This window comes from Colias croceus, chromosome 6 (assembly GCF_905220415.1).
Source record: "Colias croceus chromosome 6, ilColCroc2.1".
NCBI lineage: Eukaryota > Metazoa > Arthropoda > Insecta > Lepidoptera > Pieridae > Colias > Colias croceus.
The window spans coordinates 739,705-767,318 of NC_059542.1; the positions used below are offsets into that span (position 1 = coordinate 739,705).

General features: G+C 31.9%; 2 protein-coding genes across 3 annotated transcripts in view; one reads left to right on the forward strand and one right to left on the reverse strand.

Moving 5' to 3' along the window:
- The first annotated feature begins 3,115 nt into the window (after positions 1-3,115).
- Positions 3,116-5,174, forward strand: LOC123692832 (mitotic spindle assembly checkpoint protein MAD2A). Its single transcript, XM_045637629.1, has 3 exons — positions 3,116-3,354; positions 3,485-3,631; positions 4,093-5,174. Exons 1-3 carry the CDS (start codon positions 3,285-3,287, stop codon positions 4,497-4,499), a joined length of 624 nt encoding a protein of 207 aa, XP_045493585.1. The 5' UTR covers positions 3,116-3,284; the 3' UTR covers positions 4,500-5,174.
- A 3,172-nt stretch (positions 5,175-8,346) lies between these two features.
- The window catches only part of LOC123692746 (protein vein), a 51,616-nt gene continuing 32,348 nt past the window's right edge, over positions 8,347-27,614 (reverse strand). Inside the window, exons 2-6 of one of the 2 annotated variants that reach the window (XM_045637537.1) lie at positions 14,015-14,183; positions 12,350-12,495; positions 10,999-11,098; positions 10,813-10,871; positions 8,347-8,784 (exon numbers count right to left, since the gene is read on the reverse strand). In XM_045637537.1, coding sequence (XP_045493493.1) covers positions 8,762-8,784; positions 10,813-10,871; positions 10,999-11,098; positions 12,350-12,495; positions 14,015-14,183 — 497 coding nt within the window. In that variant the 3' untranslated portion in view covers positions 8,347-8,761. Of the gene's footprint in view, positions 8,785-9,332; positions 10,872-10,998; positions 11,099-12,349; positions 12,496-14,014; positions 14,184-27,614 lie in introns of those variants that run through there. The other variant, XM_045637536.1, reaches the window with a different exon arrangement.

Below are 27,614 nucleotides of genomic sequence, written 5' to 3' on the forward strand. Positions count from 1 at the left end.
AAATTACGGAAAATATAACAAGTCAAAGTTACGAAAATTTGGTAGGTAATGGTTACGACAGTGCGAACTTTCAATCATTATAGTTCTCTGTTTAGACTCTGATTAGTCTCTGTAACCGAGAAAGAGGATATAGACAGTCTGTACTATTTATTAATGATATAATTTACCCCTTGGGTGGAATTAGTAATCGACTGTCAAGCAATGTACTAGAGATGGTGATACAAAAATTGTTATGAGTATACCTACTACCTTTGACCCGCTGGCGGGTCCATTTTGCCACTATTTATATTTTTTCTTTTCTTTATATTAGATTATAAAGATTTGTATTTTTTTACATGGTAGCAAATAAAAAGTTTTCTTTTTCTACCTCCTGCTATTTTCCACATATTCTGGTATAATACCTAGTGCACACTAAAAGTTTTGCGTTTCTAGCCACCCATAAATGTTTGAATTTTGAATGTTATATTTTTTTAACCTATGAAGTCTCATAAGTTGAGGAAAAAAAAATTTGGCTGGAAGCTCGTGTCAATTTTTTTTTATCTCAAGTTGAAGTCCGTTGTCCGTAGCAAAAACGGAACTAACACGAAACAATTTTAGGGCGATGATTTTTGATGATTTTAAAAGTTCGTTTTCTCCGAAAGCTTGCACTGCACGCCTTCAAAATACTTTTGGGAGGGAAGCACCTTATTTGAGCACTGTAAGGCATTGATATGCTGAATTTCATCGCGGCCGTGTTTCTCTTCATGATGAAAGTCGTGAAGGTCGACCCTCAACTGCGATCACGGAGGAAAATATGGCTACCATCAGACGACTAATTTAAGAAAATTGCCATATCACTTATTAGGAGATTCGAGGACATCTGGGGATTGGTATGAGACAAATTCAGAAAATTTTACATGAACATTTCAAAGTTAGGAAGCTTGGTTGCCGGTGAATTGCTCCCAAACTCACTCCAGAACAAAAACGACATCGAGTAGATTGGTGTTAAGAAATGCAATTAAAGTACAATTACGGACATTCTAATGCCGTGTATAATATCGTGACAGGACATGAAATATGTATATATGGTTATATTCCAGAAAGAAAACACCAATATTCTTTGTGGGTGTTTGAAAGTGACAGCAAACCAACCAAATTGAGGCAGGCGAGAAGGGTTGGCAAACAAATGATTGCATTATTTTTCTCTTAGACGAATCCTGTCTGCACTATCCCACTTGAGTAACAAAAGACTGTTAATGCCGAGTGGTACACCACTATTTTTTGCCCAATGTCTTAGAAAAAATAAGAGAAAAGCGACCTAGAAGTCGCATCTTGTTGCACCATGACAGTGCTTCGGCGCACACCGCGAACAAAACAAAGTCATTTTTGGCTACTGAAAACATAGAGCACATGACTCATGCCGCACGCAGTCCTAACCTAGAACCTTGCGATTTCTTCCTTTTCCCAAAAATCTATGATTCAATGAGTGGTTCGACATTTACGAGGCCAGAAGAGGCCGTGGTTGCTTTCAAACAGCACGCAGAAAACATACCCTCAGACCAATGGTCCTCATGTTTCCAGAAATGTTTTGAACGGATGAAAAAGTGTTTTAAATGTAACGGAGAATACTTTAAAAAGTAGTAAATATAATATTGGACAAATAAATTGTTTTGTTTATTAGTTACGCAAAACTTTCAGTGTGGCCCACGTATATGTATTTTCTGAATGTGGATGAAAGAGTCTTCTAAAGTTCTAATCATTTGATAAGCGGTTTAACATTAATTATTAAGAGAATCCCACATGTAAGAGCTTGAAGCCCTATTGAAACCAGGATTTTTTTTCAAAAGCCTCGTGCACAAGTCTTAATATTTTTTCAGAAAACGATTTGTTTAAGCACATTGTTTGTTTTCCTATTTGTACTCACATATCCGTGACTTGTGTGATGGCTTATAATATTAAAATATCGTTATAATTGCAATTCTAAATGAAAATACGGTTCCAAAAAGAAAAGCGAGACGATTTATCTCAATCTTAACCCCTTAATGAGCCTCTGTAATGAAATAAACGTGAACATGACGTGAAAAAAAGGTGAAAACTTAAAAGAGTCATTTAGTAAAAGTTTAAATACTTGTTACTCGAAAACCATTAATTTAGATAGTGTTTAAATCTTTAATACTTAAACCTAAAAGCTTTTGATCCTTTTCCTATCCATTGGTTGACCTAGGGGATGTAATTCCCGAGAGCAAAGCCTCAGACAGCTGCAAATTTTTTAACATAAGTAAGGTTCAAATTTAGTACAACTATTCGAATCGTAGTACAAAAGCATTCAAAAGCCCTTAACCGCTGATTATAAAGTTATTGAAATATAAATTAAAGCGAAATTCATAGCTTAAAAGCAGGTATAGTAGCTTAACGACGTTTTAGGTAAGCATTTTATTAATAAATTAAAAAAAAATCGCAAAATTAAAATAAAAATACTATATTACTTAGCTAAAAAGTCGCTATGGTATGTTAACGGCCGTCTTGTCCAGTAAAAAGTTAAATTTTTCAGATAATATGCTGAGCTAAACGAGAAAAAGTGAATTAAAAAATAAATTATAACAGTGTCTGGTTAAAAACTATTATTTATATATAATATAATTAAATGTCGATCCATGTATCTCTCAGTAATTATTCTAAGTGTCATAATTTTTACGAAATAACGATTTCCGTGTTTTTTGTCATTTACTCGAAACTCACTTCGTTGGCTTAACGGCTTTCTAGTTAAAGGAGGGCAGTGTAGTCTCATCTCATGCCGGTAAATTAAGAGTTAAATGTGCAAACTTTTGCCATCTAGTGGTATTATATTGAAACTAATTTAAATTGGTTTTAGCGCCATCTGTACATCTTATTAATAATCATTAGTTCTTATATTCATTTCTAGGTGGCGCTGCACCGCAACCTTAATTTTTATTTTTTATAAAAAACATTTTTTATACGTTAATTTATTTGAAAATGTGTGAATTATTAATTATTTTTTGATAAATAAAAATATTAAATAGACAAAAGTAATTTGATTAAGAATCTGGCAATAAATATGACCATAGACTAAAAGTTTGTATTGACTATTGTCGTTGTCAATTTGTCAACAGTCAACTCGAAAGAAACGGTTTTGAATTTTTAAAAGTTCCTTTAAAAGTTTTTAGTTTGTATTTTGTAATGATTACTTACTTTTGCCAAAAAATAATTTATATTTATATCTAAATAATACGTATTCAAACTCCTTAAAAATCAAGCTTTTTAGACGTAAGATTATCAATAACACCATGTCGCAACAACAAACGAAAAACTGCATTACGTTACGAGGATCTGCGCAAATAATTTGCGAATATTTGAGTAAGTTACAATTTTCTATTATCTTCTACTTTTACATATAGTTTTGAATAGCAGAAATATACAAAATACAATGAAGGAGATATTGAAACACAAAATTTGATTACAAGTTACAACATGTATCATTTTTCAGAGTTTGCAATCAATTCTGTTCTATTTCAAAGAGGATTATACCCACATGAAACATTCAAAGCAGAACAACAATATGGAATAACTTTACTCATATCAGAAGATCCACAAATCAAGAATTTTCTAAATAATCTTTTGTCACAAAGTGAAGGTAATTCAAATTTTTATTCATTCTTATATTTAATCTTTTCATGTAAGCAACCTAATATACTTAAATAATAGATAATACATTACTAATAATACTTGTTTTATAAAACTTTTATACATTAGTTACGCTAAACATTGTAGGTACCTACCAACACATTTAAAAAAACTTTATTATTATCAACAACAGGTAGATTTCAAGTAAGTTTGTCAAAATCTTTAACATTATAATCCCAATACTCAAATCCTATGAGACAAAAATCTATGTTATATTTCTACGGCCTTACTAATAAAAAATTAAACAATGGATAAATTTCAACCATTTGTGTCCTGCTCTTGCCCACATCAAATGTCAATCATAAAAATAAGACAGGTTATTGCAATAACTAATCCATTGCATAGCGAATGGGTAACATTTTATAAGTAAGACTGCTAATGTTCACTAATATGTTTTTTCACACATTTCAGAATGGATAATCAACAAGAAAGTGAACAAGCTATCACTAGTAATTTTGAACGTAGCGAACAAAGAAATCTTAGAATGCTGGGATTTCAACATACAGTATGAAGATGGTGATGTTGCATTATCAAAAGAGAAAAACGAACAAGTCGGTAGCAAAGATCTCAAGAAGATACAGCAAGAAATACGGGCTGTAATGCTTCAAGTAGCTGCTACAATATCATACCTACCGTTCTTAGACTATAGGTGCTCTTTTGATGTGCTAGTGCATGCGAAGACGGACTGTGATATACCAGAAAAGTGGTCGGAAGCTGAGCCTATAGCCATAGCAAATGCACAAAATGTCCAGCTTAAGTCTTTCTCGACGAGTTTGCATAAAATGGAGACAGTGGTTAGCTATAAACTCGCTGATTAATGTAGTGTAAGTTTAAGTGTAAGTCCTATTTATTGAAACTCAATTTTGATGATAAAGGCTTAAATATCAAATATTGTATGGAATTCTTTGATATTGTAACAAGCTCTACTGGATTTATACATGTAAATGTGTGGCAAAGAAATTATATAAATTCATAAATAATTTAAGTGACATTTCTCAAACAACGTAACCAAGGGAAAATCCTTTTTTAGCTACTATTGTTGAATCAACATTTGCATAATACAATTGTTTTTTAATGTAAACTAGGTATATATTAAATAAAAAAATTATTAATCGCAACTAGTTCCCACATCTAACTGTCAATTAGTTAAACAAAGAGTAATTTTTACTGTTAAGTATAATTTTTTAAAAATAGGTCTGTCAAAAAGAAAAACATAAGGAACTCTAAAAATACATTAGCTTTGCGAGTAGATTTATCATGTTTAAATTACTGACATAAGATACACCAAAAAAATAGTGTTATAATTACAACTCTTTTTAAGTGAAAGCTGCTGCAATGTGTATAGTTTATATAGCTCTCATTGACAGTATTAATGACATAATCTATAAAATTAAATCATCAAAAATTCTAAAATCATTTATGCTACCCACAGCACAAAGCGCACACCGCACAGCCAAAGGGCATTTTTACACACTTTATATTAGCTTCACCTGTATGTTTGTATGTTTGTAACCGACTTCTTTGGGCGCGATTTTGACCCACTTTAAACGGCCAGATTTCGTTCAAACTTTGTAGATTTATTGAGGACCGATGACAATACACTAATTTGATAAAATTTTCTATTTTTTAGTTCGGTTTTCTATAAAAAGCGTGTTTTTTTAGTTTTTTTAAACTATTATTATTTAAAACAAGATTATAAGTTTACTTTAACAGCATGTAAAACTATTCCTTTGTCTTTCCTTCTCGCAACTCATAGAGGCTTCATAGTGTACCTAATCCAGCTGCTTTTTTAAATTCTTTCTTTAGTTGCAAGTCTGATCCAAAAACAACAAATGTAAACTAACTTTCTAAAGCAAATCCAATCCAAAACCACACATTTAAAAACTAATTACAAATATAATGCTATAGCAACTTTCCCTTCCGTGATAATGTTGCTCAACAAATTTTTACCATGAATTTTTAAGCTATTGCATAGGTTTTATCTCAGACTTTGAGCGCGGCGACTGAATGTTAAAATTAACGTAACGAAAAAACCTAACAACCCCTACTCCAACCGGCACAGCGTTGCGATGCTATGCAATAGCTTTACCGCGGCAGTCCTCGAGAGCCACACGTATTTTTTTCCTTTTTTGTAGAAATATTCCTGTATTTTATAAGTTTTTAAAGTAGCTTTCAATAATCAATATACAACAAGGCAAAATCTGATTTGTATGTTGGGTGTAAAATATTGAAAATTAATTGAATTAATGTCCCCGGCGTTGTGGTGATCATGGGCGACGCTGACCGCTTACCATCAGGCGCTCTGCTCTGTTGCCTCCTCTCATAAAAAAAAAAGAAAAATTAAGGCAGTTAATTCAATTTAGTTTCAGTTCAAACAGTATTTTTTTATCTTGGTATGTAGAACTAATATTAAGAAATAATAGAAACAAACATATACATAAATTTTTATGTATATATTTGTTTCGTAAAATATACATGGATGTATCTATGTTTTTTTTTAACTGCATGAAAATATAATATGAAATATTGAGTTAACTACCTATGTATGTAAAAAATTCCACTTAGAATTAAGATTCAAACTTTGTTTGTTTGTAATGATTGGCTCATAAACTACTGGACCGATTTTAAAAATTCTTTCACCATTCGAAAGCTACATTATCCACGAGTAATATAGGCTATATATTATCACGCTAAGACCAACAGGAGCGGAGCCACGCGGGTGAAACCGCGCGGCACAGCTAGTACCTATATATTTGTATTGATCATGTGTTGGCAACTGATTATTTTAAAATTGTTTCATTGATTTTTAATCTCTAATATTAATATTCAGTGAACTTTTAAAAACATTTGTGTAACCTGTGTACAAATTAGATTGTAAAAATGAAATTATTAATAAAATACCTACATACATTTTGAACTAAAATGTTCAAATGTAAATATGTAATATGTATTAAGAAAACTGTAAAAATATAAAATTTTAACCTTATAGTAGTATTACGATAAACTCGTGTTCTCTTAACGTAGTTCAATATAAAATTGGCTTTATAATGAAATATTTTTTAATAGTTTTTATGCTTTGGAAGAAAAACATACATGTAATTTTATAATACTTAGCTTTAAAGTTAGGCTAAATTACAATCGTGTGTTAATAAATGTTTTCTTTTTATACATTAATTCTTTTATTTGTAACTTGGCCGCTTGGTTATGATACCATAACATGATGATGATAAAATGTCACAAGATAATCATTTAAAATGTGTTATATATTTTTATTTCATAACACTATTGAGCAAAACTCTAATTTCTATAAATTTCTAATTTCTTCTAACAAATTTTTCATTTGGCTCTTGGTTTAGGAGTTCAGAATTAAAACAAAATGTGGATTTTTCATTATTTTATTTAACAAGCACTTAAAAATAGCAATACGGCTAGAATAAATAATGTTATCCAGCAAATAATACTGTACAATAATAATTACAACTTAATTTTACGGGATTACATGAGGTGGTTCTTGGCAAGAATTGTATTTCTTTAATTATTAGTCCAATTACTAACATATTATTATTTGTAAGGGTTTAAAAATTGTATCTTTAATTCGGCAGTAACAATCGATTGAAAAATGAACGTTAATATTCTCAAGTTTTGGAATTTACAAATCTTGTAAAATAATAATGTTTAGGTATCATCAGATCTATTAGAACGAGTATTAATTTATTGAAGATATTATAAACTAATTTCTCGTACCTATGTGGCTACATAAGAAATTAGTTTATCTGTGGTTTATATCGTTTAAACATAGCCATGTAGACTATATCATATAAAAAAAATTGTCTAAAAAGTAAAAATTAGTTGCAAAATTGTTCACTAGATGTCGTCTTATGTTTTGAATATTATCATAATATTATAATAGTTGAGCATGTAACATGTATTATTGGTTATTTTTATTTTTTATAATATAAAGCGCATTTTTTATATAATATATAAATGTTATCTACTTTTATAGAAATCACTACTTCTGTACCAATTTTAAAACGGTAGGTACTTGGGGCAGGAATATTAATTGATAAATTTTGACGTTATCAATTAATAAAAATGATACATTCAGGGTTGACATTACTAAAATTAATATTATTTTATAATTTATTCAATACTTCAAAGAGGTGGGAGAAAGGTGGGATTATTAAATAAGTTACTGGCCTGTTATTATAAAAGCGACTATTAATAAAAATGAAGGTTCTTTTCAATATTATCGATACAATAGGTATACATCTATAATTATTAGGCACGCGATATTAAACTAGAAATTAGTGTTCACATTAAAACAAGTAGAATGTAAATTGAGTAATAAAATATAACCGTAAAAAGACAGCACCATTGTAAAAAATATCATTAGTAATATAAGTACTTATTGTCTTGTAAGTAAGTCTTTTCCGCCAATAGGAAATTTCTTAGATTAAGGATTCGCGTCGTAGCGCGCGCGGAGACCAATCCTTAATCTAAGAGGAAATTTATATTTATGCAATCAATGAAAGACAATAATTTATGTTCCTTAGTTATCACATAATTATGAAACTTTTATCTACTATTAAACCGGAATATAGAAAAATATTTCCTATAAAAATGTTCAGTATCTGCCTCATTTTCATCTAAGTTAAGTACTTATATGAATTGTATTAAAAATATTAAAATATAGCCACTATGAGTACTGTACAAATTGTCTTTAACAAAATATAATACAACGCATTAATAATAAACAATCATAAATTAATATTAAGGCTTTTCACACTCATGAAGCTAAAAAATAATTAAACATGACTGAGGTGGGATTTGCCTGATCGATTTCGAATAAAAAAAAAAAGATTATTTTTTCTAATGACTATATGACGTGTTACTCAAAGAGTCCGAAAACATTATTATAATAATTGTGTTTGATTGCAACATTATGTAAGTTTTTTTTTAAATATTTTAAATATACTCCTAAATTGCAAGTTAAATACTTTCAGGCAGTGATATACGATCTAAGGCATAATGAGTTTCATTCGGGAATGATTTTTGACATTCGTTCAGCGTTTTCCGTCCTTCACCATAGTCGTTCACCCAGACCTGTACACAGAAAAATCGATTAACAACAAGAATTAAATAAACAAAAAAACATTTAAATTGTTAAAAATAGCAAATATATTTTGAGGAATTACTCCTTACATAACTATAGATAGAACTATGGTTCTTAGATGCTAGATTCCATATAATTTACCGAGATATTCCCAAAAATATATTTACGATTGTGGAAGAACATGTTTAGTTTAACATGCACCGTTACTTGTTAAATATATTCTCACAACAAATATTAAGTACAATTAGATATTATTTACATTTATCCCATAGACATGCATGAAGCATGCTCCCACAGACATTAGTAGAAAGCATTAATCACTTTACATTTATAAAAAGTATGAAAAAATGTAACACTGTATTGAAAAAAATATAGTGGCACAGTCGCGTTACATTGTTTCATCTATTAAACATAATGAGTGCGGATAGGAAAGGTAAGTGCATGTTAAAAATGTCCAGAAATACGTACCATGTTCCACTTTAATTCCATAGATTTTGAAGGATTTTGGGATAGTTTGAGAGAAAAATAAAAACAAAAGTTATCGCCTCTCAGTTAATTCCATCACTCATTCTTTTATTGTAATTTTGGTATCTTTGTTACATAACTAACATATTCTGTGTGTTTCTTAGTATTTGTTGTGAGACTTAGAAAAAGTAATGTGACGTCAATGCAACAGGGCTGAAAATATATGGTTATTTGGTTAACAAAAAATATGAAAGCGTATGACATCACTTCACCTTAATGCCCTATAATCTTCACATTAATATAATAAATAGTCAATTCTAGTTTAATTAAATATAAATAATGGACTTAAAGAACTTTATACAAAATGAAAATATTGATAACAAAACCATTCATCGTACAGTTCGGTCTCATTCAGAAAGTTACATGAAAGCTAGAAACTATAAAAGGGTAGGAATCTGACGTTTTAATAATCATTCACTCACTCATTAGACGCACTCATGAAATCCATGTATAAATTAATAATTGTTAACTGCACTTTGACTAGGTAAAAAATAATATTGAATTGAACGAAATTTCAAAAACTTTGATAAAATTAAATAGTAGACCGTATCATTTATCATTTCACAAAACACAAGGGACTGTAAAATTCACGTGTGCAAGGCGAGAAAGAGTCTAGAATTTTTATTAATAGAAAACGATCCTAATAAAACCTTACCCTAGTAGATATGTACATAACTTGCAAGTCTCTTCATCTGATTATTACATACTAAAGTTATCAAACCTTATGATTTATAACAATATAATAATTCGCAAAATACAGTAAAATATTTACAACTTCGATAACCGAACAATAAATTCAATAATAATTATCGCGTTAATTTTTATCGAATTTATAACCTGTAAGACAGGATTTCAATGGACAATTTTATCTATTACTGTCGGTAAATTTATCCAAATAGTAAGAAGATTCGTCTATTAAAAACGCTTAAAATTATAATCTCACTGGGCCAGCTATTTATACAACTAAAAATAATTTAAAGCTTTGCTAAAAGATAAAACTATAGAAAACAAAAGTCAGAATAATATAGAATCTACTTGTATTCTCGGTTTGGTTGCGAGAAGCAGAGGTTCTATGAGAGAATAACGGCCATGCAAACAGCTGGCCCTAAAACGATTACAAGTTGTCAGCAGACAACTGTTCAACGAGCATAAACGAATATTTCTAAAATATCATCTGGCAAATAATTGTAATACTAGACTATTGCAGTCTTGAATCTTGGCATGATAATAAAATGCTTTTTAATTTTCATGTCACAATTTTAAAATGGCAATACTAAATATTTTTTTAATCGAACGTGTCAAATCAATGACAATTGTTTTGGCGGTAACGTCAGCATCGTTCGGATGCTTGTACCTAAATATTCATCTGTGTTGAATGTTCGGATATTGATTTTTCTAGAATACATAGAGGTGGGTGGGATGTGGTCGAAACGCTCGCTAACAGTAGTAGGACGTGGAGAGGCCCAGTTTGCATGTGTAGGAATGATACATACTGCTCCTGTTCGACACGTCCTTGTTCTCGCAGCGTTGTCCATTGAAGCCTTCTGGGCATCTGAAAATTATTTAAAAATAATTATCTATCTAACATTGGTAAGGACTAAGGATACGTACCTATGTTAGTAATACAATCAAAATAAAGTAGTTAACCTGTAAACAAATTACTAACAAAAATATCTTACTTGCAAGCCTGTTCTTGAACAAGCTCGAAGAATAAACAGGTGCCTCCGTTGAGACAATAGGAGGAGGGGTCTGGCATAGGACACGGCGCACCGATCATTGCTGAAACATTAAAATTTTCTTATTAATATTAGAGTAATTAAGTATCAGATTTTCCAGACATGAAAACTATCACACTGTGTAGCTGTATAAAAATTTGGGCGTGTGCTCGTTTGTTATAGTATTCTAGACTTTCTTTAAAGGTTAAACAATCATGGAAAATATGAATCTAAACTAGCATAAAAATATGAACTGTAAATTTCCATTCTTCAGTGACGCAGTTAAAGGTCTTATTAATTACTATGGATAAAATTTGCTATTTATAGCACAGATTAGTAAATATGTAGTTTATTTCAAAATCAATATTAGACTACTAGCTTCCGCCCACGACTTTGTACGTGCATCCCCGTTTTCCCCGTTCCCGCAAGAATTTCGGGAAATCCTTTCTTAGGGGACGCCTACGTTATGACATCTACCTGCATGCCAAATTTCAGCCCGATACGTCCAGCGGTTTGGGCTCTGCGTTGATAGATCACTATATCAGTCACCTTTGAGTTTTATATATATAGATAATCAATCTATAATATAATCTATATCCGTTAACATGCAAATGCGAGTCCCGTTGATCAGCACAATGTTGGATCGCGAGGCATTGTCGCGTTCACGGAACAGATTTAGTTCTCACATACTGTACAGTGTACACATGGCAATGTATACCGGTGGCACACGACACCTACGCTGTTAGATGATACACTTTAATGACATAATTGTGATGGAACGTAACACGCGATCGCGATGGTACAAACATAATATGATGCTGGGAATTGATGTGTATATTAGTTGATGTTAAAACATATTCGCAAAATAGTGAATGTTCTATTATACTTTTTTTACAGGTTATGAATACCTAGATATTATTTAATTGGTATTGCCCCTTTAGTTTCTGTGATCTGTGGTATTGCCATAATGGCTGATTAAGCAGACTTACTCTTAAATTATTAGTTGTATTATTGAAAGTATTAGAGTCCGAAAAGTATTCGTCCGTCTACGAAAGTAGAGATTTATCACTATTACTTTCAGTACTATAACTTTAAACATCACTACGTAGTATATATCTGTCAACTGTGACATCACTATGCTTGTTCATGCATCTTATGAAGTGAAAATTCATTATTATTCACTAAAGTCTTTGACATAAGTAAGTACCTACATCAAAAAAAAACCCGTAAATGTTTAGCCAGTGAAAGACTAATAGAATATTAACCTAGGTAAGTACGGTCTAAGATAGTAGTACTTAAGTTTTTTTTTACTTACAAGTATCAGGCGCCGAAGTGGCAGGCGGCAACACGCTGACGTTGGCCGAGGCGATGGCTGGGGGCCCCACGGCGCCCTGCGCCCTGCACTCGTACGTCGCGGCGTCCTCGCGCCGCGCGTGCCTTATCACTAACACCGAGCGCCTTCTGAAATTCAGGGAAACTATAGTTAATTAATCTGTTAATAAATAAAATGTGTAAATTTTGATCTTGAAGCAGAAGTAATAGAATTTTTAATAATTATTTTTGTTTTGTTTTATATTATAGGTGAAGAAGTTTCTGTTATTCCATCCGATTAAGTAGATTTTTTGTAACTGTGTTATTTGCAAAACAAATAATCAGTATTTAATATTTATACTCGTTGATTTTTGAATTGATTGACATTGACAGCTACAAACTTGCCCGCCACTAAGAAAAAAAAGAAAGTAGGTACATCATTTGAAATACGAACAAATAGACTCAAATGTTTGCAAAAAATGCCTTTGTCATGACATACGGCTCGTTTAACCGAGTACAATTACGTCACAAGACATGAATGAAGTCTTATCTAAAGCAAATAAACTAACGGGAATTAACGACCCGTGAAATTGCAGTTCGCATCACTTGATCATAATTGCCTCTCATAATTGGTCCTTCTAATACCCTCTCGGTTAATCAACGCTATTATGAGTGTATTTACATAAATATGCCGTTTTATTTTTCACAAATCGTAAATATATACCTAAATCGCACTTATTTTAGAATATGATACATGCTGCACAGCTGCAGCCTATTTAGAGTATTTATATTTAAAATAATCTTACTAGAAATTGATCTAGAAAACATTCGAAATAATTATTTTGTTTACATTAAAACCATTAATTACATTTTCTAAAAGTTTTCCACAAAACTAGTTCAGAAAAATTCCACTAGATGGCACTATAATCAAAACACAATATCAACGGTTTATAGCAAAACATAGGTATCGACTATTCGACTGTAAGCCCCATATGTATTGTAATGTATTTGGATCAAGATCGACGTCTTATTGATCCGTTAATTAGAACATCACATGTGCAATTAATGGCGGTTTGAATTAGCAAAGACACCGACTAATGGCTATCATTAATTATTTCAGGCACAACAAATAAAGACTAGTGTGCTACGCGTTGTGTTGGTTCCTTTGTGAATTGTTATGGAATAATTGCTATTTTATTGTTGTTATTTATACAGCGTTTTGTTGAATTTCTTAATTTTTTCTGTTGCAACAAAATTCATCGAATCCAACTAATAATTAAAGATCCCTTATTCCTCTTTATAATAAAGCCGTATTTTATGTATCGAATGTAAGTATGGTTTTTCCGCGAAATACCTACGTGTGTAGTTTTCCTTCAGATCTATCATAAGGATATATCTACATAGATTGTGAAATATGGACATAAGCACTTTTCTTTATTTCATAAAGAAGGAACCTATACCTTACTACATAATATTAAAATATTAAATGCGAAAGTTTGTTTATTTGTTCGTCTTTCTTCTTCACGTACATATATTTATTAGCACTCTCTACCTCTAGTAAGTTACTATTCACTCTATTTTGAATTTACTTCGACCATACAGTATGTTCTTCATCATATTATTAACACCTAAAAGATCATGTAATATCAAATACTAAACCAAGTATTACCTGAAACTCTGCACCCGGAATCTCCTTAAAGCAATATCAGCCACCGGCCGGCCGTCCCTGTACCACGATATCCGTGGCGGGGGCCGCGCGCTCGCCCGACATTCGAGCTTCACGCGGCTGCCGCGCGTCGTGCGTACCGACTGCATCGGCTCGACCCGCGCGGGACTACCTGAAAAATTAAAGTAATATAGAGATTGCACAAAACTTATAGGTCGTAAATCAGTAGGCAAGTATGTAAAAATACAACTGCTGTTTTAGTTTTCATTAAAGTAACTAATTACATTATTTATAAACACGTGTGCATAATATTATAATAATTTGTGATTTGAGCTTTTGAGGCATTAGTGCGTAGATGTTTGCGATAAGATTTATCCCGATATCTAGGTATGTTTGAATATGTATTGCATTGTAAGTGATCCAATAATCGTATCTATAGATATGATATTAATCTAAGAAAATGAAATGAAAAGAAAGTAATATCTTGCAGTGGTTTTATTTTAATAAGAAATTATATCATGATTAATTTTGTAATGTAAATAAAAAAATGAAGCGACCTATTTTCTGCGCCACAGAATAGCGAATATGCGGATACAGTACCTAATGAATTTCAAATAACGATGTTAACTTCTCATTCTGTTACAATTTACAAACTATGTATATTCTGTAAAAAGTATGATATAATAACAGTGTGCCTAAATAAAGAGACTTCTTCACGTACATTTAAAATCAAATACCAAAGCAAAGGAAGCATATAATTACCTCTTATTTACTATACTTTGTCACCTTAAGACGAGGAAATATTACACCTATTAATTCACCTCATTACAATCAATTGCCAAGTCACTTATGTATTTGAAAACAAACATTACGTAGATATATTTTCAAAGAGTAAAGACGCCTTTAAAAGTTCCCAACTAAAAATAAAGTCCTGTCATTAGGCCAACGGCCTTATTATACTCTGTGACGAGTTACATATGAAGGATCGAAATAGCATATTATCTATAGGTACGTTATTCTCTATGAGGGTGACAAAAAATTGGCTCCATTTCAGTTTTAGTGTAATTCATTGATATTCTTGGATACTAAACGGTCGGACAAAGTGATGTATGGTGTCATCAATTTATTGTTTTCCCGCTTTTATTTTTCATTTGTGAATTGTCAAAGAATCATTGCAGTTTTTTTTGCGATGAATAACAAGTGATAACAAGGATAGGGGTGAAAATTGTTGCATGTAAATAAAATGAAAGAGATTATGATGATGTGTCATCGTTTCATATTTTTCTCTAATATTTTTTCTGGAAATTGAGCAGTTAATGATAGCGCTGAAAGATTCTGTTTTCATTTTATTCATCTTTTCGTTTAATATGTTTATTTTCAACAAAAAAACTTAGGTACCTTCTTAATATCCTAATAATATATTGAATTGAAATTGAAATTATTGAATAAAAGTAACCATACGACTCCAAGAACAAGGGTTTTACGTGAACGTGCTAACTATTCCCATTGAAGATGTTTCTAAAAATACAGCGAAGTATGTGTAAATAACAAAGGCCCATTAAACCTAGTGTCAGTTCTGCCAATATATGACGTCAGCCCATTGAACCTCCTACGTACCTACTACTTTCATTCACAAATCCAACTTGGAATTTCTAGAGACTGTCAATGCCCTCGCCTAAAAATATGACAATACTACGTATATAATAGACTTTTAACGTCATATTTGTGGGTGAAGTCCACTTCGAAATAAGTCTGGTTAGGGGTAGAGAAGTTGACGATATGAATTGGCGTTGCTGAAATCGACAAAGGAAAAGTTGTGTCAAAACCAAGTCAAAACTGATAAGGATTCTGGTATTTGGATTGGTGATGGTAATTGGTATGAGCCAAAAAAAAAATCGTACATTTTAGTGCTATCGAATATAATTTTTTGATTCAGATTTCACAAATCTGATAGTCTGATAATCTGAAAGATCAATATACACATTATTGAGTAACCGAAGATATCTTGAGATATCCGATAGACGCTGAAATTTTACCTTTACACATAACTCTATCAGCGTTAACACTAAAACCTTACTAAAACATTTTATCGAACCATTTATCAAAGCTCTTAAAATTTAAACCAACGTATTTCACGTACGTATTCATCCGAGAAAACAAAATGTGTCCCTATAAAACAACACATAGAATATCTGTAAAATACGCTTACAGTAGACAATTTTTCATATACTTTTCCACATTATCGAATAGTATTAACGGCTTCAACTATCTGAGTGACATTTTTATACTACCGTTAACTTTGTCAACGTTTGGCGAGGATCCAACACACCTGAGCTCTTCCTGAGGATGTGACGAACTATTTATGAAGCTTACCAACTGACGAGACGGGATAATTGGCCTGCCCAGATTCTACTATCCACTATTTTTATATTATGAAATTGATCGGCGAATACTCAAAAAGGATGAAGTACAATTTACTTACTGTACATTAGGTAAAACGAGAACGCTTGGGAACCCTAGTGGAGAGTGGTATGAAATTATCACGTAGGTAAGGCCTAAGGTAGCCCGCAAAGAAGGCATTGCAACCCGTAATATAGGTACTTTTATCTATTCTGTGGTAACTTGCTCTACACACACTACACCAACAAAATCACGCACATATCTATGACATTTTCAAAACAACATAAGGTTTTATGTTCATCTTTAATTTTAAGAGAATTCCGCCGAATACCATAGTTAAAGGAAGTCCGTAATGATTAATCGAATATGATTCTGGGACATTTATAGTTGATCGTTAGGCGACGTCGCCGCTCTTCCTCGTAGGAAAACTGGAACATACTTCTTACAAATAACCGAGGCAATTAAAGACAGGCGGTCAGTAAAGTGTTTGAAAATAAACGAAGTGCATCACAATAGTAAAACAGTACGTAAACAGCGCTCGAAATAGGCAAGCCTGCGCCTGAGGATTGCCGAAAGTAAACAGTGAGGCATTATTTTAGTATGTATTAATGATTAAATTGGTTTAATATTGTCGTAATAGATTGTTGAATTTAGATGAAGTAGTAAGAAATTCTCCTCTGTGAGCTGTGATGCAGTTTGGGTTTATATTCTGTGCTAATTTTTCATCTGCAAGTTCACTTGCATGCACTTTAACTTTAATATTAGACTACAGTTTCTGTTTCCATACATTTCCAACCTTTAGGTATGTTGCTTTTTTAAGAGAAGCAGTGTATATTAACTGCAGTGTTAAATACGAAAATTTCTGATTCAGAATAGAAGCAAAGCAATTCACGCAAAATTTTAATCAAATTTAGATCAATTTAAGAAAATTTCTCTGTCTATAGTGAAAGTAGTAAAATATGCTTGCTGTGCTTGCTTCATACTATAAGTATGGCTTACAAACAATACAGACTTAACAACTCTTAAAAATCCATCGTGTGTGTTCCCTTGCCTTATAAAACAAAACTTTACAATCTTCATAAGCCACAATTTATTACTTGGTACAATACACATATGGAATTAAGTCATATAATTGTAAATATTATGTTCATAGAACGTGTAACATCAGTGCTGTTAAAAGGTAATAACTTTTTATACATTCATGTTTAATACTTTATTCAGACTTCATTTCTCTTTGTGATTTATATCGATTGGTTCGTTTAATGTTTAATCTGAATATAATGTCTTAATTAAAGGGAAATAGATATTTTAGAATCAACATTTTGAATCTACGTTATTTGAATTCCATAGACATTAAAGAATTGACAAAATAAATGGAAAGTAGTAGGTACAAAGTTTATTCTGGCAACGATTTACATGTAAGCATTTAAATTTCTAAGAAATTTGTATAACTCAATATGTAGATTTAATTAGCACAGAAATATAAAACAGAGTGATTCACCTACTGTAAAAATTATGTGTGCGGTATACTTTCATTGAGATAAATGTGCCAGCCAAATTAATTGTATTCTTGTTGGCATCGATAATTGTAAGGGTCGAATAATTTTAGAATCGCTAAAATAAATTAAAAACGAAATATACAAAAGCATCAGCTTTCGAGAAAAATAACAAAGAAAGTCTCAATTTATATTCCGTATATCTTTGTAAATTCATTAGATGATGTAGGTACCATAGGTACCTAATTAATTACTCATGAAGCTAAGACCCCATGAAATAATTACGATTTTCAATCACGTACATCCACCTTCAACAGATTAAAAAAGATTCCACGTTCAATCGAATAATTGCATTACAAAACACAGCCCTAATCCAGATTAAAAAAAAATCTAATCAACATAATTATCAGAACTCGAAATTACAGATTCAAAAGTAGAAAAAAATCGATTATTAAAAACCGTACGGCGAACGACGATGTAGCAAGTTTGTTTACGCCGTAGTAAGGTGCGCGGGACGCGGGGCGCGTGGAATTCTACTACTACGTCTGATGAGTCCGTTTTTTATCGCATTCGGGTTTCCTTTTGATTCGCTTACTTTTTTCGTTAGCGCCCAGTTTGGTGATGGCAACTCCATAAACAGTTACACTCTCGAGGCAACCCCACTGAATTGTTTTTAAATGATGGCGCGCCGTTGTGCGCGCGCGGTCTCCTATAGTGCATGCTTCAAATTTTAGTGCGCGTTTAGCTTTGTTTTCAAATCCTTAAAAGTTTGACAAAAATAATGGTAATGAGATAAATCGTTTGAATTCAAATCGACGTGCATATTTTCGGTTAGACGCTTAGAAATTCATCTTAGGCGATTTGCATACCGCGAATTCAGATCGCAAGAACTCGCTGCAATTTATTTTTGCTAAAAGCCTTTATGATATGCCGAGAAGTTGTATGGTAATGTTAGAGAATAATATCGATTATTTAATTTTTTGGTGCGATGCAGTTGCTGAATATCTGCTCGTCCACATTAACATAAAAAACATGATACATTAGTACATATTATCTCTATGACATGATATGAAAATGCTCAACATTTTTAGCCGGTTGTCTTCGCAGAATTTATATCCTCATCCCATACAAAATTTAGTTTAAACTTTAAATGGTTATATAACAAAAAATAAATATATTTTCGATATAAAGCACACGATCGCACCAAAACCGTTCGATCGTAGTGTAGTCGGCAAAATCAATACGGTCTTTTGTTGGTCCCCACATGGAGCGGCCTTACGATAAGCGCATAGCAATATCCACTCCGTCTAAAGACAGTAAAATGTACATTTATATTTTTTCTCCTTTATGTTATGTCTAAATTCAGATTTTCCTTATTCCGCGCGAACTTCTGTTTGTTTTAACACGCTTTTGGATGTTTTCGTTTACGGTTTTCTGGGAAAATTTTCGCTGCGCTTTGTATTAGCATTTAACAACAATACTATATGCGTGTTTATCTTTAGCTGTTGTCGTGTCTATGATAAATATTACTATATCTATAAAGAAGAAAACTTATACAATAGTATAATTTTCAATTTATTTAGTATAGAATCAAACACATATACATACAAAAAAACATAATTACCTAGGTACTTGTAAGTGCAGTAAGTATTGCATAAGCTTTCAACAAATTACCCAATTTTGTAAATAGCGTCTCTTTAATAATAATTGCGTTAATAAAACGAATTGTTTGAATGTGATATTTTAATTTAAATATCTCAGTTTGCATGTATGGTAATGCACATACCTTGCATGGGAGCACTTCAATTATCCATGATGCCGCTAATTTGTGCCTCCAACCTCGAGGCAGTATTTAATATTAATAAGCGATGCCTGGTAGCAAATTTGTATTATTTTTGTGGCTGCTTAAATATTTTTTACTGGTTTTATTGTTTAAATATTTCTTCGATTGAGATGTTTAGTTTTCATAATATGTACCTAATGAATAAATTACTGATAATGATTAAATTATGATAAATGAACTATATATTTACAAGGTGTGAACAAATAAAAGGTACAACTTTTTTTCAATTCTCAACAATATTGAATACTCTACTTAAAATTATAAGACGTAATTTAAATTTATTTAAGAAAAATGTTTCTGGGTCTGAAAATCTTAATCTCCTATTAGGGGTTCAATTCGAGGATTAATAACAACTCAAATAACTTTATAAAAATATTAAATCACGAGCATTCCATACATGATTTCAGGCAACAAATTCTTCGAAATTCCCTAAAAATTGCAGCTATGCGCATGCGCATGCTAACGATTATCAAGGATGGTATAATGACTAACATCGCGTGCCAGGACGTTAACCGATTTAGGAAATATTCGAAGGTTCGATGACTTGTAGAGGTCGTAGCAGACACAGGATGAGAGTCCTTTGGCAGTGTTGCCTGGTTAAAATGCAGTAAGGATAGTTTCAATTCTGGCCTATATTTTTGCCATAAGGTAACTTAGATCATTAATAAGGTAATGAGGATTATAATCAAACGAAGATGTGAATTAAATCTTAAATATGACATCTCATTTACTTATGTGTTTCCTTTTTGGCGATTTAATATTGAACCCACTTTAAAGTATTTCATAATGCAGAATTATTTCGATGTCAGAATCTTTTTGTAGTCCATCATATCTACTAATCACCAAAATGGGTCCCTATAAATTTCGTTCTTACAAAAAAGTATTCTATCTTTAAAACTAGAAACTACTAATATTACACACGAACTACGCTCGCTAAACACAACTGAAAACGATGTCATTTTTTTTTCAAGAAGATATAAAATCATCACTGAACTGAGCAAATCAAAAGCATCATCTTGTTCTCGCTACTCCGTTAAAATGATCCCTGTGACCAGAACTCGTCGACTATGAGAGTCATAATCTGATACTCCGCGTTAGTCAGAATGTTTTTCTGAAAATGAATAATTGCATAGTCATATACAGTCTATACTTAAACTTCCACGAAGCCTAGTAATCCGTTAATACTCTGATTAATTACGGCTCCATATATATTGATTCATTTTGGCGTAATGCCTGTTTTTGTAAGTGATTCAGTAAACAATTATTATTTTACTTGCATATATATAGACTAAAATAAACGCACTGTTGTAACGAGAGGTATTTTCGGATAGAGTAAACAATGGATTTGTAATTTTTGCACCTAAAAATATCTGCGTGAGATATCGCCTTGAAGTTTTTTAAATGGATTTGTGAGATTCGTTGGCCATTGCTTTATCTGTCAAATAGTTTTGTGTTTAATTTTTAAATGTTAGTACTTTGTTAGTATTATTTAAATCTTGTAAGAAATTTTATGTCTAAAATCATTTACATGGTTACGACTTACGAACAGCTTTCATTTTTAATCTCAACTTTCAGGCAAATATTGAAAAGTATTTTTCTCGTAAATTATATTTGTGCTCTTAGTAACAAGAATAAAAATCCGATTTCGTTATATTTAAAAACGTAAGCTTCAAATAATACTCGGAGGTAGTAACAGATGAAAAAATGTATGTAAGAAAATAAGGAAGTCCTATTCCCGTAGACTGTAGAGTAATAAAGTCCGCCGTTACAGTTGAATTATATGAGACAGTTCGTCTCATCTTAGAACAATCAAGGTTTTTTTACCTCTCTAAATACGTAATGCATTACTGAAACATGCATTATTATATCTGGAAGTTTTCTCTTTCAATTTTATTTTCTACTTTGAATCCTGTTTGGGTTCTTCATATTCGTATTTTATTGTAAAAATAATTTAGTCAAATTCAACTTTCTTAAACGTGGCAGTAAATTGAAATTTTTTTATCCCTTGTAGAATATTTATATAGACAAACCCATAAAAAAGTACAATTTTATATGCGTATTTTATGCTAATTAATATTATAATTATCATAAAATACTAAATATTCTAAAAATTCAATTTACTGCCTCATTTAAAAAAGTTTAATTTGACGTTTACCTAATTAATTAGTTATAATAATACCTATGTTTAATTGTAAAGTATCCAGGAAAGTGAAAGGAAATACAAAGTGAAGCAGAGTTCGCCACCGCCATCATAGCCTCTAGAAATTCCTCGAAGAATCGCCATCGCATTAGCATCGCAATGCACACATCTAATTGCAGTAATACCTGTCAGACTCACCTTTTAACCCACTTGTATCTGGATTCCATTCCATTGTCACAACCACTTCATTCGTATTCCGTCCACGCTTTCATCAAAAGCCGCTATTCGCTCAAGTGTTTCTAAATTCTGTCCCTTTTCATCGAACACTGAGTCTGTATGCTCATACGGTTTACCGTAATATGCCCAATCCACGCCAGCATTGGAAAACAAACACCCGCGTCTATTCGCTTTGTGATCAAACAATATACGGACAAAGTCGGTAACAATCCAATGTTTGTATTTGAAATGCTTCGGTGTCTTTAATTCCAACACCGCCTACTATCTGTTTGGTTTTAACATTATTTCAAGTGTAATGTTCTAATTTTTTGTTTGTTTATGTGTGAGAATCTTAATAAGTAAATATAAATACTTCGTTCGAATTCCTCCTTAATAGCCATTGATGTATTTCAGCGGTTTTGAGAGTTAATCACTATTATTAATTTCTTTGTGGGTCTTGTTAGCTTTTATGATATATAAGTATATAGGTATGCATTCTACCTGGAATATATGTTATATATTCAGTATTTATAAAAAGTAATTATAATGCGTCATTTGGTTGAGTATTTTGTCATTCAAACCATTTTTCATCGAATTGACGCTCTATCATAGTGTCTATAACTATTATCAACATCATCAACAAAGAGAATAACCGTTACCCTTACAAAAAGGGTAATCCAAGTAATTGGAATCGAATTCCTTCCGTCCGTAACACGAGGTCTGCCGTCTGCTCATACTGGGACATTAAAATGCACCTCGGGATGACCGCACAAGTCGTCGGCATCTATCGTTGAGCCAATTCGATAACTCTCCCTAATGACTTCGATTAAAAGCGATTATGGCCCTCTCGGCAAAAACGGACTCCTCCGTCTTCAACAAAACTGTGTAATTAGACAATTTCTTTCCATATATGAGCGGGAATATTTTAATGCCCGATGTTAGGAGGCAAATAAATGCTTTGCATAATTTAAGATGTGCTCGCGATTTCACTTGTTTGTTTATGTTTGTGGTGGTCTAGTTTGTTATTCATGTGGTATTGTTTAGAAGGATTTTTTGCATTATTTGCGATTGTATTTCGCTATTACATTTACTATTGGATTTTAGTTTTCAGCTATGTGTATTGTACTTACTGAGAAAATTGTATAAACATTTTTTTAACATTGTCAATTAAAAATTTATAAATTAAAAGTTCCGACGATTCATTAATAAAGAGTTAATTATGTCCAAGACAATTAAACAGTAAACACCCAAAATCTGCATAGGTTTGCATCGGGAATGTATAGAGGGCGCCCAGCTAACGGCGTGGGCGCTTTTTGCTAACAGTATCTCAATTTTATTGTCCATCGCTTCATACTTTTTGGTTGTTTTGCGTCTGCTCCCAAAAGATCCTAATCTTTGATTTAGGTGCCTTCCGATAAAGACGTGTTTAAGAATAACTTTACTGTCTTAACATATACCGACGTGTGCTTTTATTTGAAAAAAAAAATGAAATTAGCAATTTATAAACAATGTTTGGTGCAAGTACCTTGTTATTTAGAGTTTATTTCATGTATTTTTTATGTGATTTTTTTTTGAATTTTTGCATAATCTGTTCGATTATGAAGGTATCTGCGAATACCACTTGTATATATAATAACTTCTCTTGTATAAATACTTCATCATATTAAATACTATATAATCAAATACGAATGTTTATATTATAAACGTAATTACATACCAACCCACATTACAAGAAGCCCGCATGGAAACATGGTACGCATCCGCGAATCACTGCATTTAAAATTTTCACTTACGCAAATTATTCAGATGCCCAAGCCATATGGGAGCTTAAAAAATAAGGCCGTTCGAAAGAGTCGCCACTGGAAAGTGTCACAACGTAAAAATTAAAGGCGTGCGTCTTTTTTCGAATTGTTTTTAAGTTTATTTTCGGTATTCTATTTACATAAATGCACGGGATCTGAAACGCCGACTAGCCGGCCGAGTCCGTTCTCACATTTCTGCATCGATTTTTGAATCGATTTATGGAGACGGACCACTCGTTTATGGCTCGCCTTTGTGCAATTATGGATTTGTTTTAGCGACGGAATGTTATTAGATATGCTCTTGATAGATGTGTTCTTTAGATGAAATTGAAAAGTAAATAGAATTGTAATGGGAGTAAATTTAAGTGGGTAGTTATTAAACTCAGATCATGTGCTCAGTGCTGATCATTATTTTATCCAGTTAATTTAATTGTAAATACTTTATTGTCCCAATAAAAATGGCATTCACATCATGAAAATGAAACATATTGCATCGACTACACTTACATTTGCCCAGTATCTTTAACGAATCAAACCTATTTCCAATAAAGCCTAAGCATATTTTCATTGCCTATAATATATATTAAGTATGGTTATGGTATAGGTACGTGAATTCAACGACTGGCTTCCTGACGCGTGTTCGTTGCATCTGTAAAGCTGAACTGCTGAACTATGATTGCAGTTACTTTCTGGTAGCTAAATTACGATAGTCATGTTACTCCAGTACTGTCTGACGAAGTATACTCGTATCAAATCATCCCCAAGCGACTGGAAATCATCCACAATTCATACAACACCTAATTGGCCGTGGCTCCCAAACCGATAACATCTCAAACGGGCCGCGGATCATTAATCTTCCTGCCGATGGGTTACTGGCCCTCACACCCTATTGTCCATGTTACGAATTTGCACTGTCCGTCTGTTGCACAAGTTTGGTGTGGTGTAACGGAGAAAACTTGGTTTCAGTACAGTAATACGCAGAACACTCTCTTCACTCCTGATGATATAATAAGATAGAGGTCTGTGAGTAGTGAGTCAATTTTGTAAGGATCAGGAGAAATTTTACAGATTAATCTTGACTTTAAAATTTCGTCATCAGTTAGTAAGACCAAAAATAAAGTAAGAAAGATTTCAATACATAAGAATCCGTGACAAAGTTCTTATCAAAAAATCTTCTAACCTTGTTATCTAACTACCCTCAACCAATTGATACGGGTAAAATAAATATAGGCAATATTTATGTAGTGTGATGAGAGCCTTCCATGTAGAAGAAATATAGCTAAAATTTTTTTTACATATTATAGAGAAAGCTCAAGATTATGCAGTTCAGTTTGATCCTATAACTTTTTAATGTTAAAGTTCATTGGATTAATATTATCTCTTGTAATCAAATATGTTAACATAAATTGGAGGGCATTATCAAATTTCGAGAGCAAGAATTTAAAACAGAACCGTGGCAAGGAGTCGCAACCTAGTATACAAAAATAAAATTCACAATACGCCACTAAGCCAAGGAAAAACCTTTGAAACGCGTTTGTTACGCCAAAATCAGCTCTATATCTTGTGTGTAAGGTTGTTCAGGTGGTAGATAGTGTATGTATGTTTGTAATTAGATTCTGACAGGCAAAGGAGCCGATTGTCAAAAACGCGGCGCCAACGCACACGCGTCGTAAAGGCAGAAAAAATATAATAAGATTAGACATTTTGAAGTTAACCGATCGGCGGAGGTGAAATTTTTGTTTTTATTTATGCGCCGTGGTGATGGTCTAGATTTAGAGGTCGTTGGATTTGCATGGTTTGAAATATGTTGTTTTTGTTAAGCTTCAATCGCATGTTTATCTTTATGTAGGGGATTGTTACGCGAATTGGAAGTTAATCACAACTTGTAGATATCTTTATTCTAAATGCGCAAGTGTGTATAATAGTACATGTTTCCAAATATGTTTGATCATTAAAACATATGACTTTAATGAGCTTTAGCATAATAATTGGCATGTCCCTAAGTAGAGTAAAATAGAGAGTGCAATTTTAACAGCTTATATCAGAAAGCTTAGAATTCTACGAATTTTAACATTTCAGTTTTTTTAATGGTAGCTTTAGTACATTTTCTTTAACAACAAAATTAATAGGTCCGTCTCTATGACGATAGTTTCTGTGACCGAAGATAAAATACATTTCTGAGTCACTCTTGAATCGCGTATCGTAAGTTGTAACAAAAATAATGCGTTGCAGTTGCCAACACTGATTTTTCAATGCATTGAGCTAATTTTTTATTGAATTTACGAGTTTTAAATAGGCCAAGAGATGTTAAAGAAAATTGAGAGCAAATAGGTCGAGTGTAAAGCTTTAAATATATCTATTGGTGGTTAGAATAAGGTTATTGGTGTATCGTATATATTGTTTGAAAGGAAGTGTAAGTAGATTATATATTTTACGTATCTAATTAAACTAGTATCGAACGGTGGTAGAAATTGGACAATGTTATAACTAAACATTTATTTTAGCGGCTAAATACCCTTAAATATTTATTAGACAGACTGTGTTTATTGATAAAGTCAACAGATTTTTATAAGCTTTCCTAAATCGTTTTACATGGACAAATAGTACGGAACGCAGTTATTTAAAATTGAAAATTTCAAAACAAGAACATTTAACGAAGAAATTATGATTATTTTACTATAAAGTAATATAATAAAAAATAATTATTACATGAGTTATCAAGTTGCAGTGCCAAATGTTTTCGCAAAACAGATAATACTTGATAATTATTCTGTGGGAGGTAAAAAGTACATTTATAAAAATTAAACGGTAATCCATATTTATGTGGCGCAATTTGTCAGCTCAATTATGTTTCAACGAGAACATTGTTGGCTTCAAATTCGGTTTGTAAATAATATATAACGTCATATTTGCAAAAGTTTATGATGATACGAATCCTGAAGATTGTTTGTGAAAATAAATTGCTGTTTATTTGATAGTAATGTTAGTTTGGTTATGTTTACAAATTTTTAATTAGCACAGAAAATGCTGTTGAAACAAACGTAATATTTATTAATTATGGATAGCTTTGAGCATAATAAATAAAGACAATACATTTATTATGTTTCTTCCCTTATTTCCCCCATTTTAAGCATTTTTTAGAGAAATATCAGCACAAAATGGTCAAATGTCAAGCAAATATAATGGAAATAAATTATATTAACTATAGGTATATTCAAATGCATCAAACTATAAAAAAAGTTATGATTTGAGTATTAAAAATAAATCGACCTAATTCTTTATATCAAAAGGAACGAGTCGAGTCGTGAATTCCGTTTTTCCCGACACTTTCTTAATGGTAAGTACTTTTATTGAAGAAAATTCATGTAGAGATGAAAATTTAAGTGTACATAAATTTTATATAACATATATGACATAACTGGGACGTAATACCTACTAACCCCGAAATGTAAAAATTTCGAGGAAATTCTGAGTAAGCTTTCGATGCAGGTAAATAATACGAATTTATGTTAGTAGCACAATCTATTAATATACAAGTATACAATATGAAATAGGAGAAAATGAATTCCTATTTACTTTGTCACGGCGATATGTTGAAATACTTGCTTTCTACTAGATCTACTATCTAGTAGGTAGTGGGTATACCTAATAAACTATAACTTACTGGAAATAATAAGAAGTTCTTATAAAATCTTATCTTAATTTT

Excerpts from the sequence above, each read along its gene's own strand:
- LOC123692832 (XM_045637629.1), top strand. The coding sequence starts at position 3,285 with ATGTCGCAACAACAAACGAAAAACTGCATTACGTTACGAGGATCTGCG. Across the intron at positions 3,355-3,484 it reads AATAATTTGCGAATATTTGA|AGTTTGCAATCAATTCTGTT; the intron begins GTAAGTTACAAT and ends ATCATTTTTCAG. Across the intron at positions 3,632-4,092 it reads TCTTTTGTCACAAAGTGAAG|AATGGATAATCAACAAGAAA; the intron begins GTAATTCAAATT and ends CACACATTTCAG.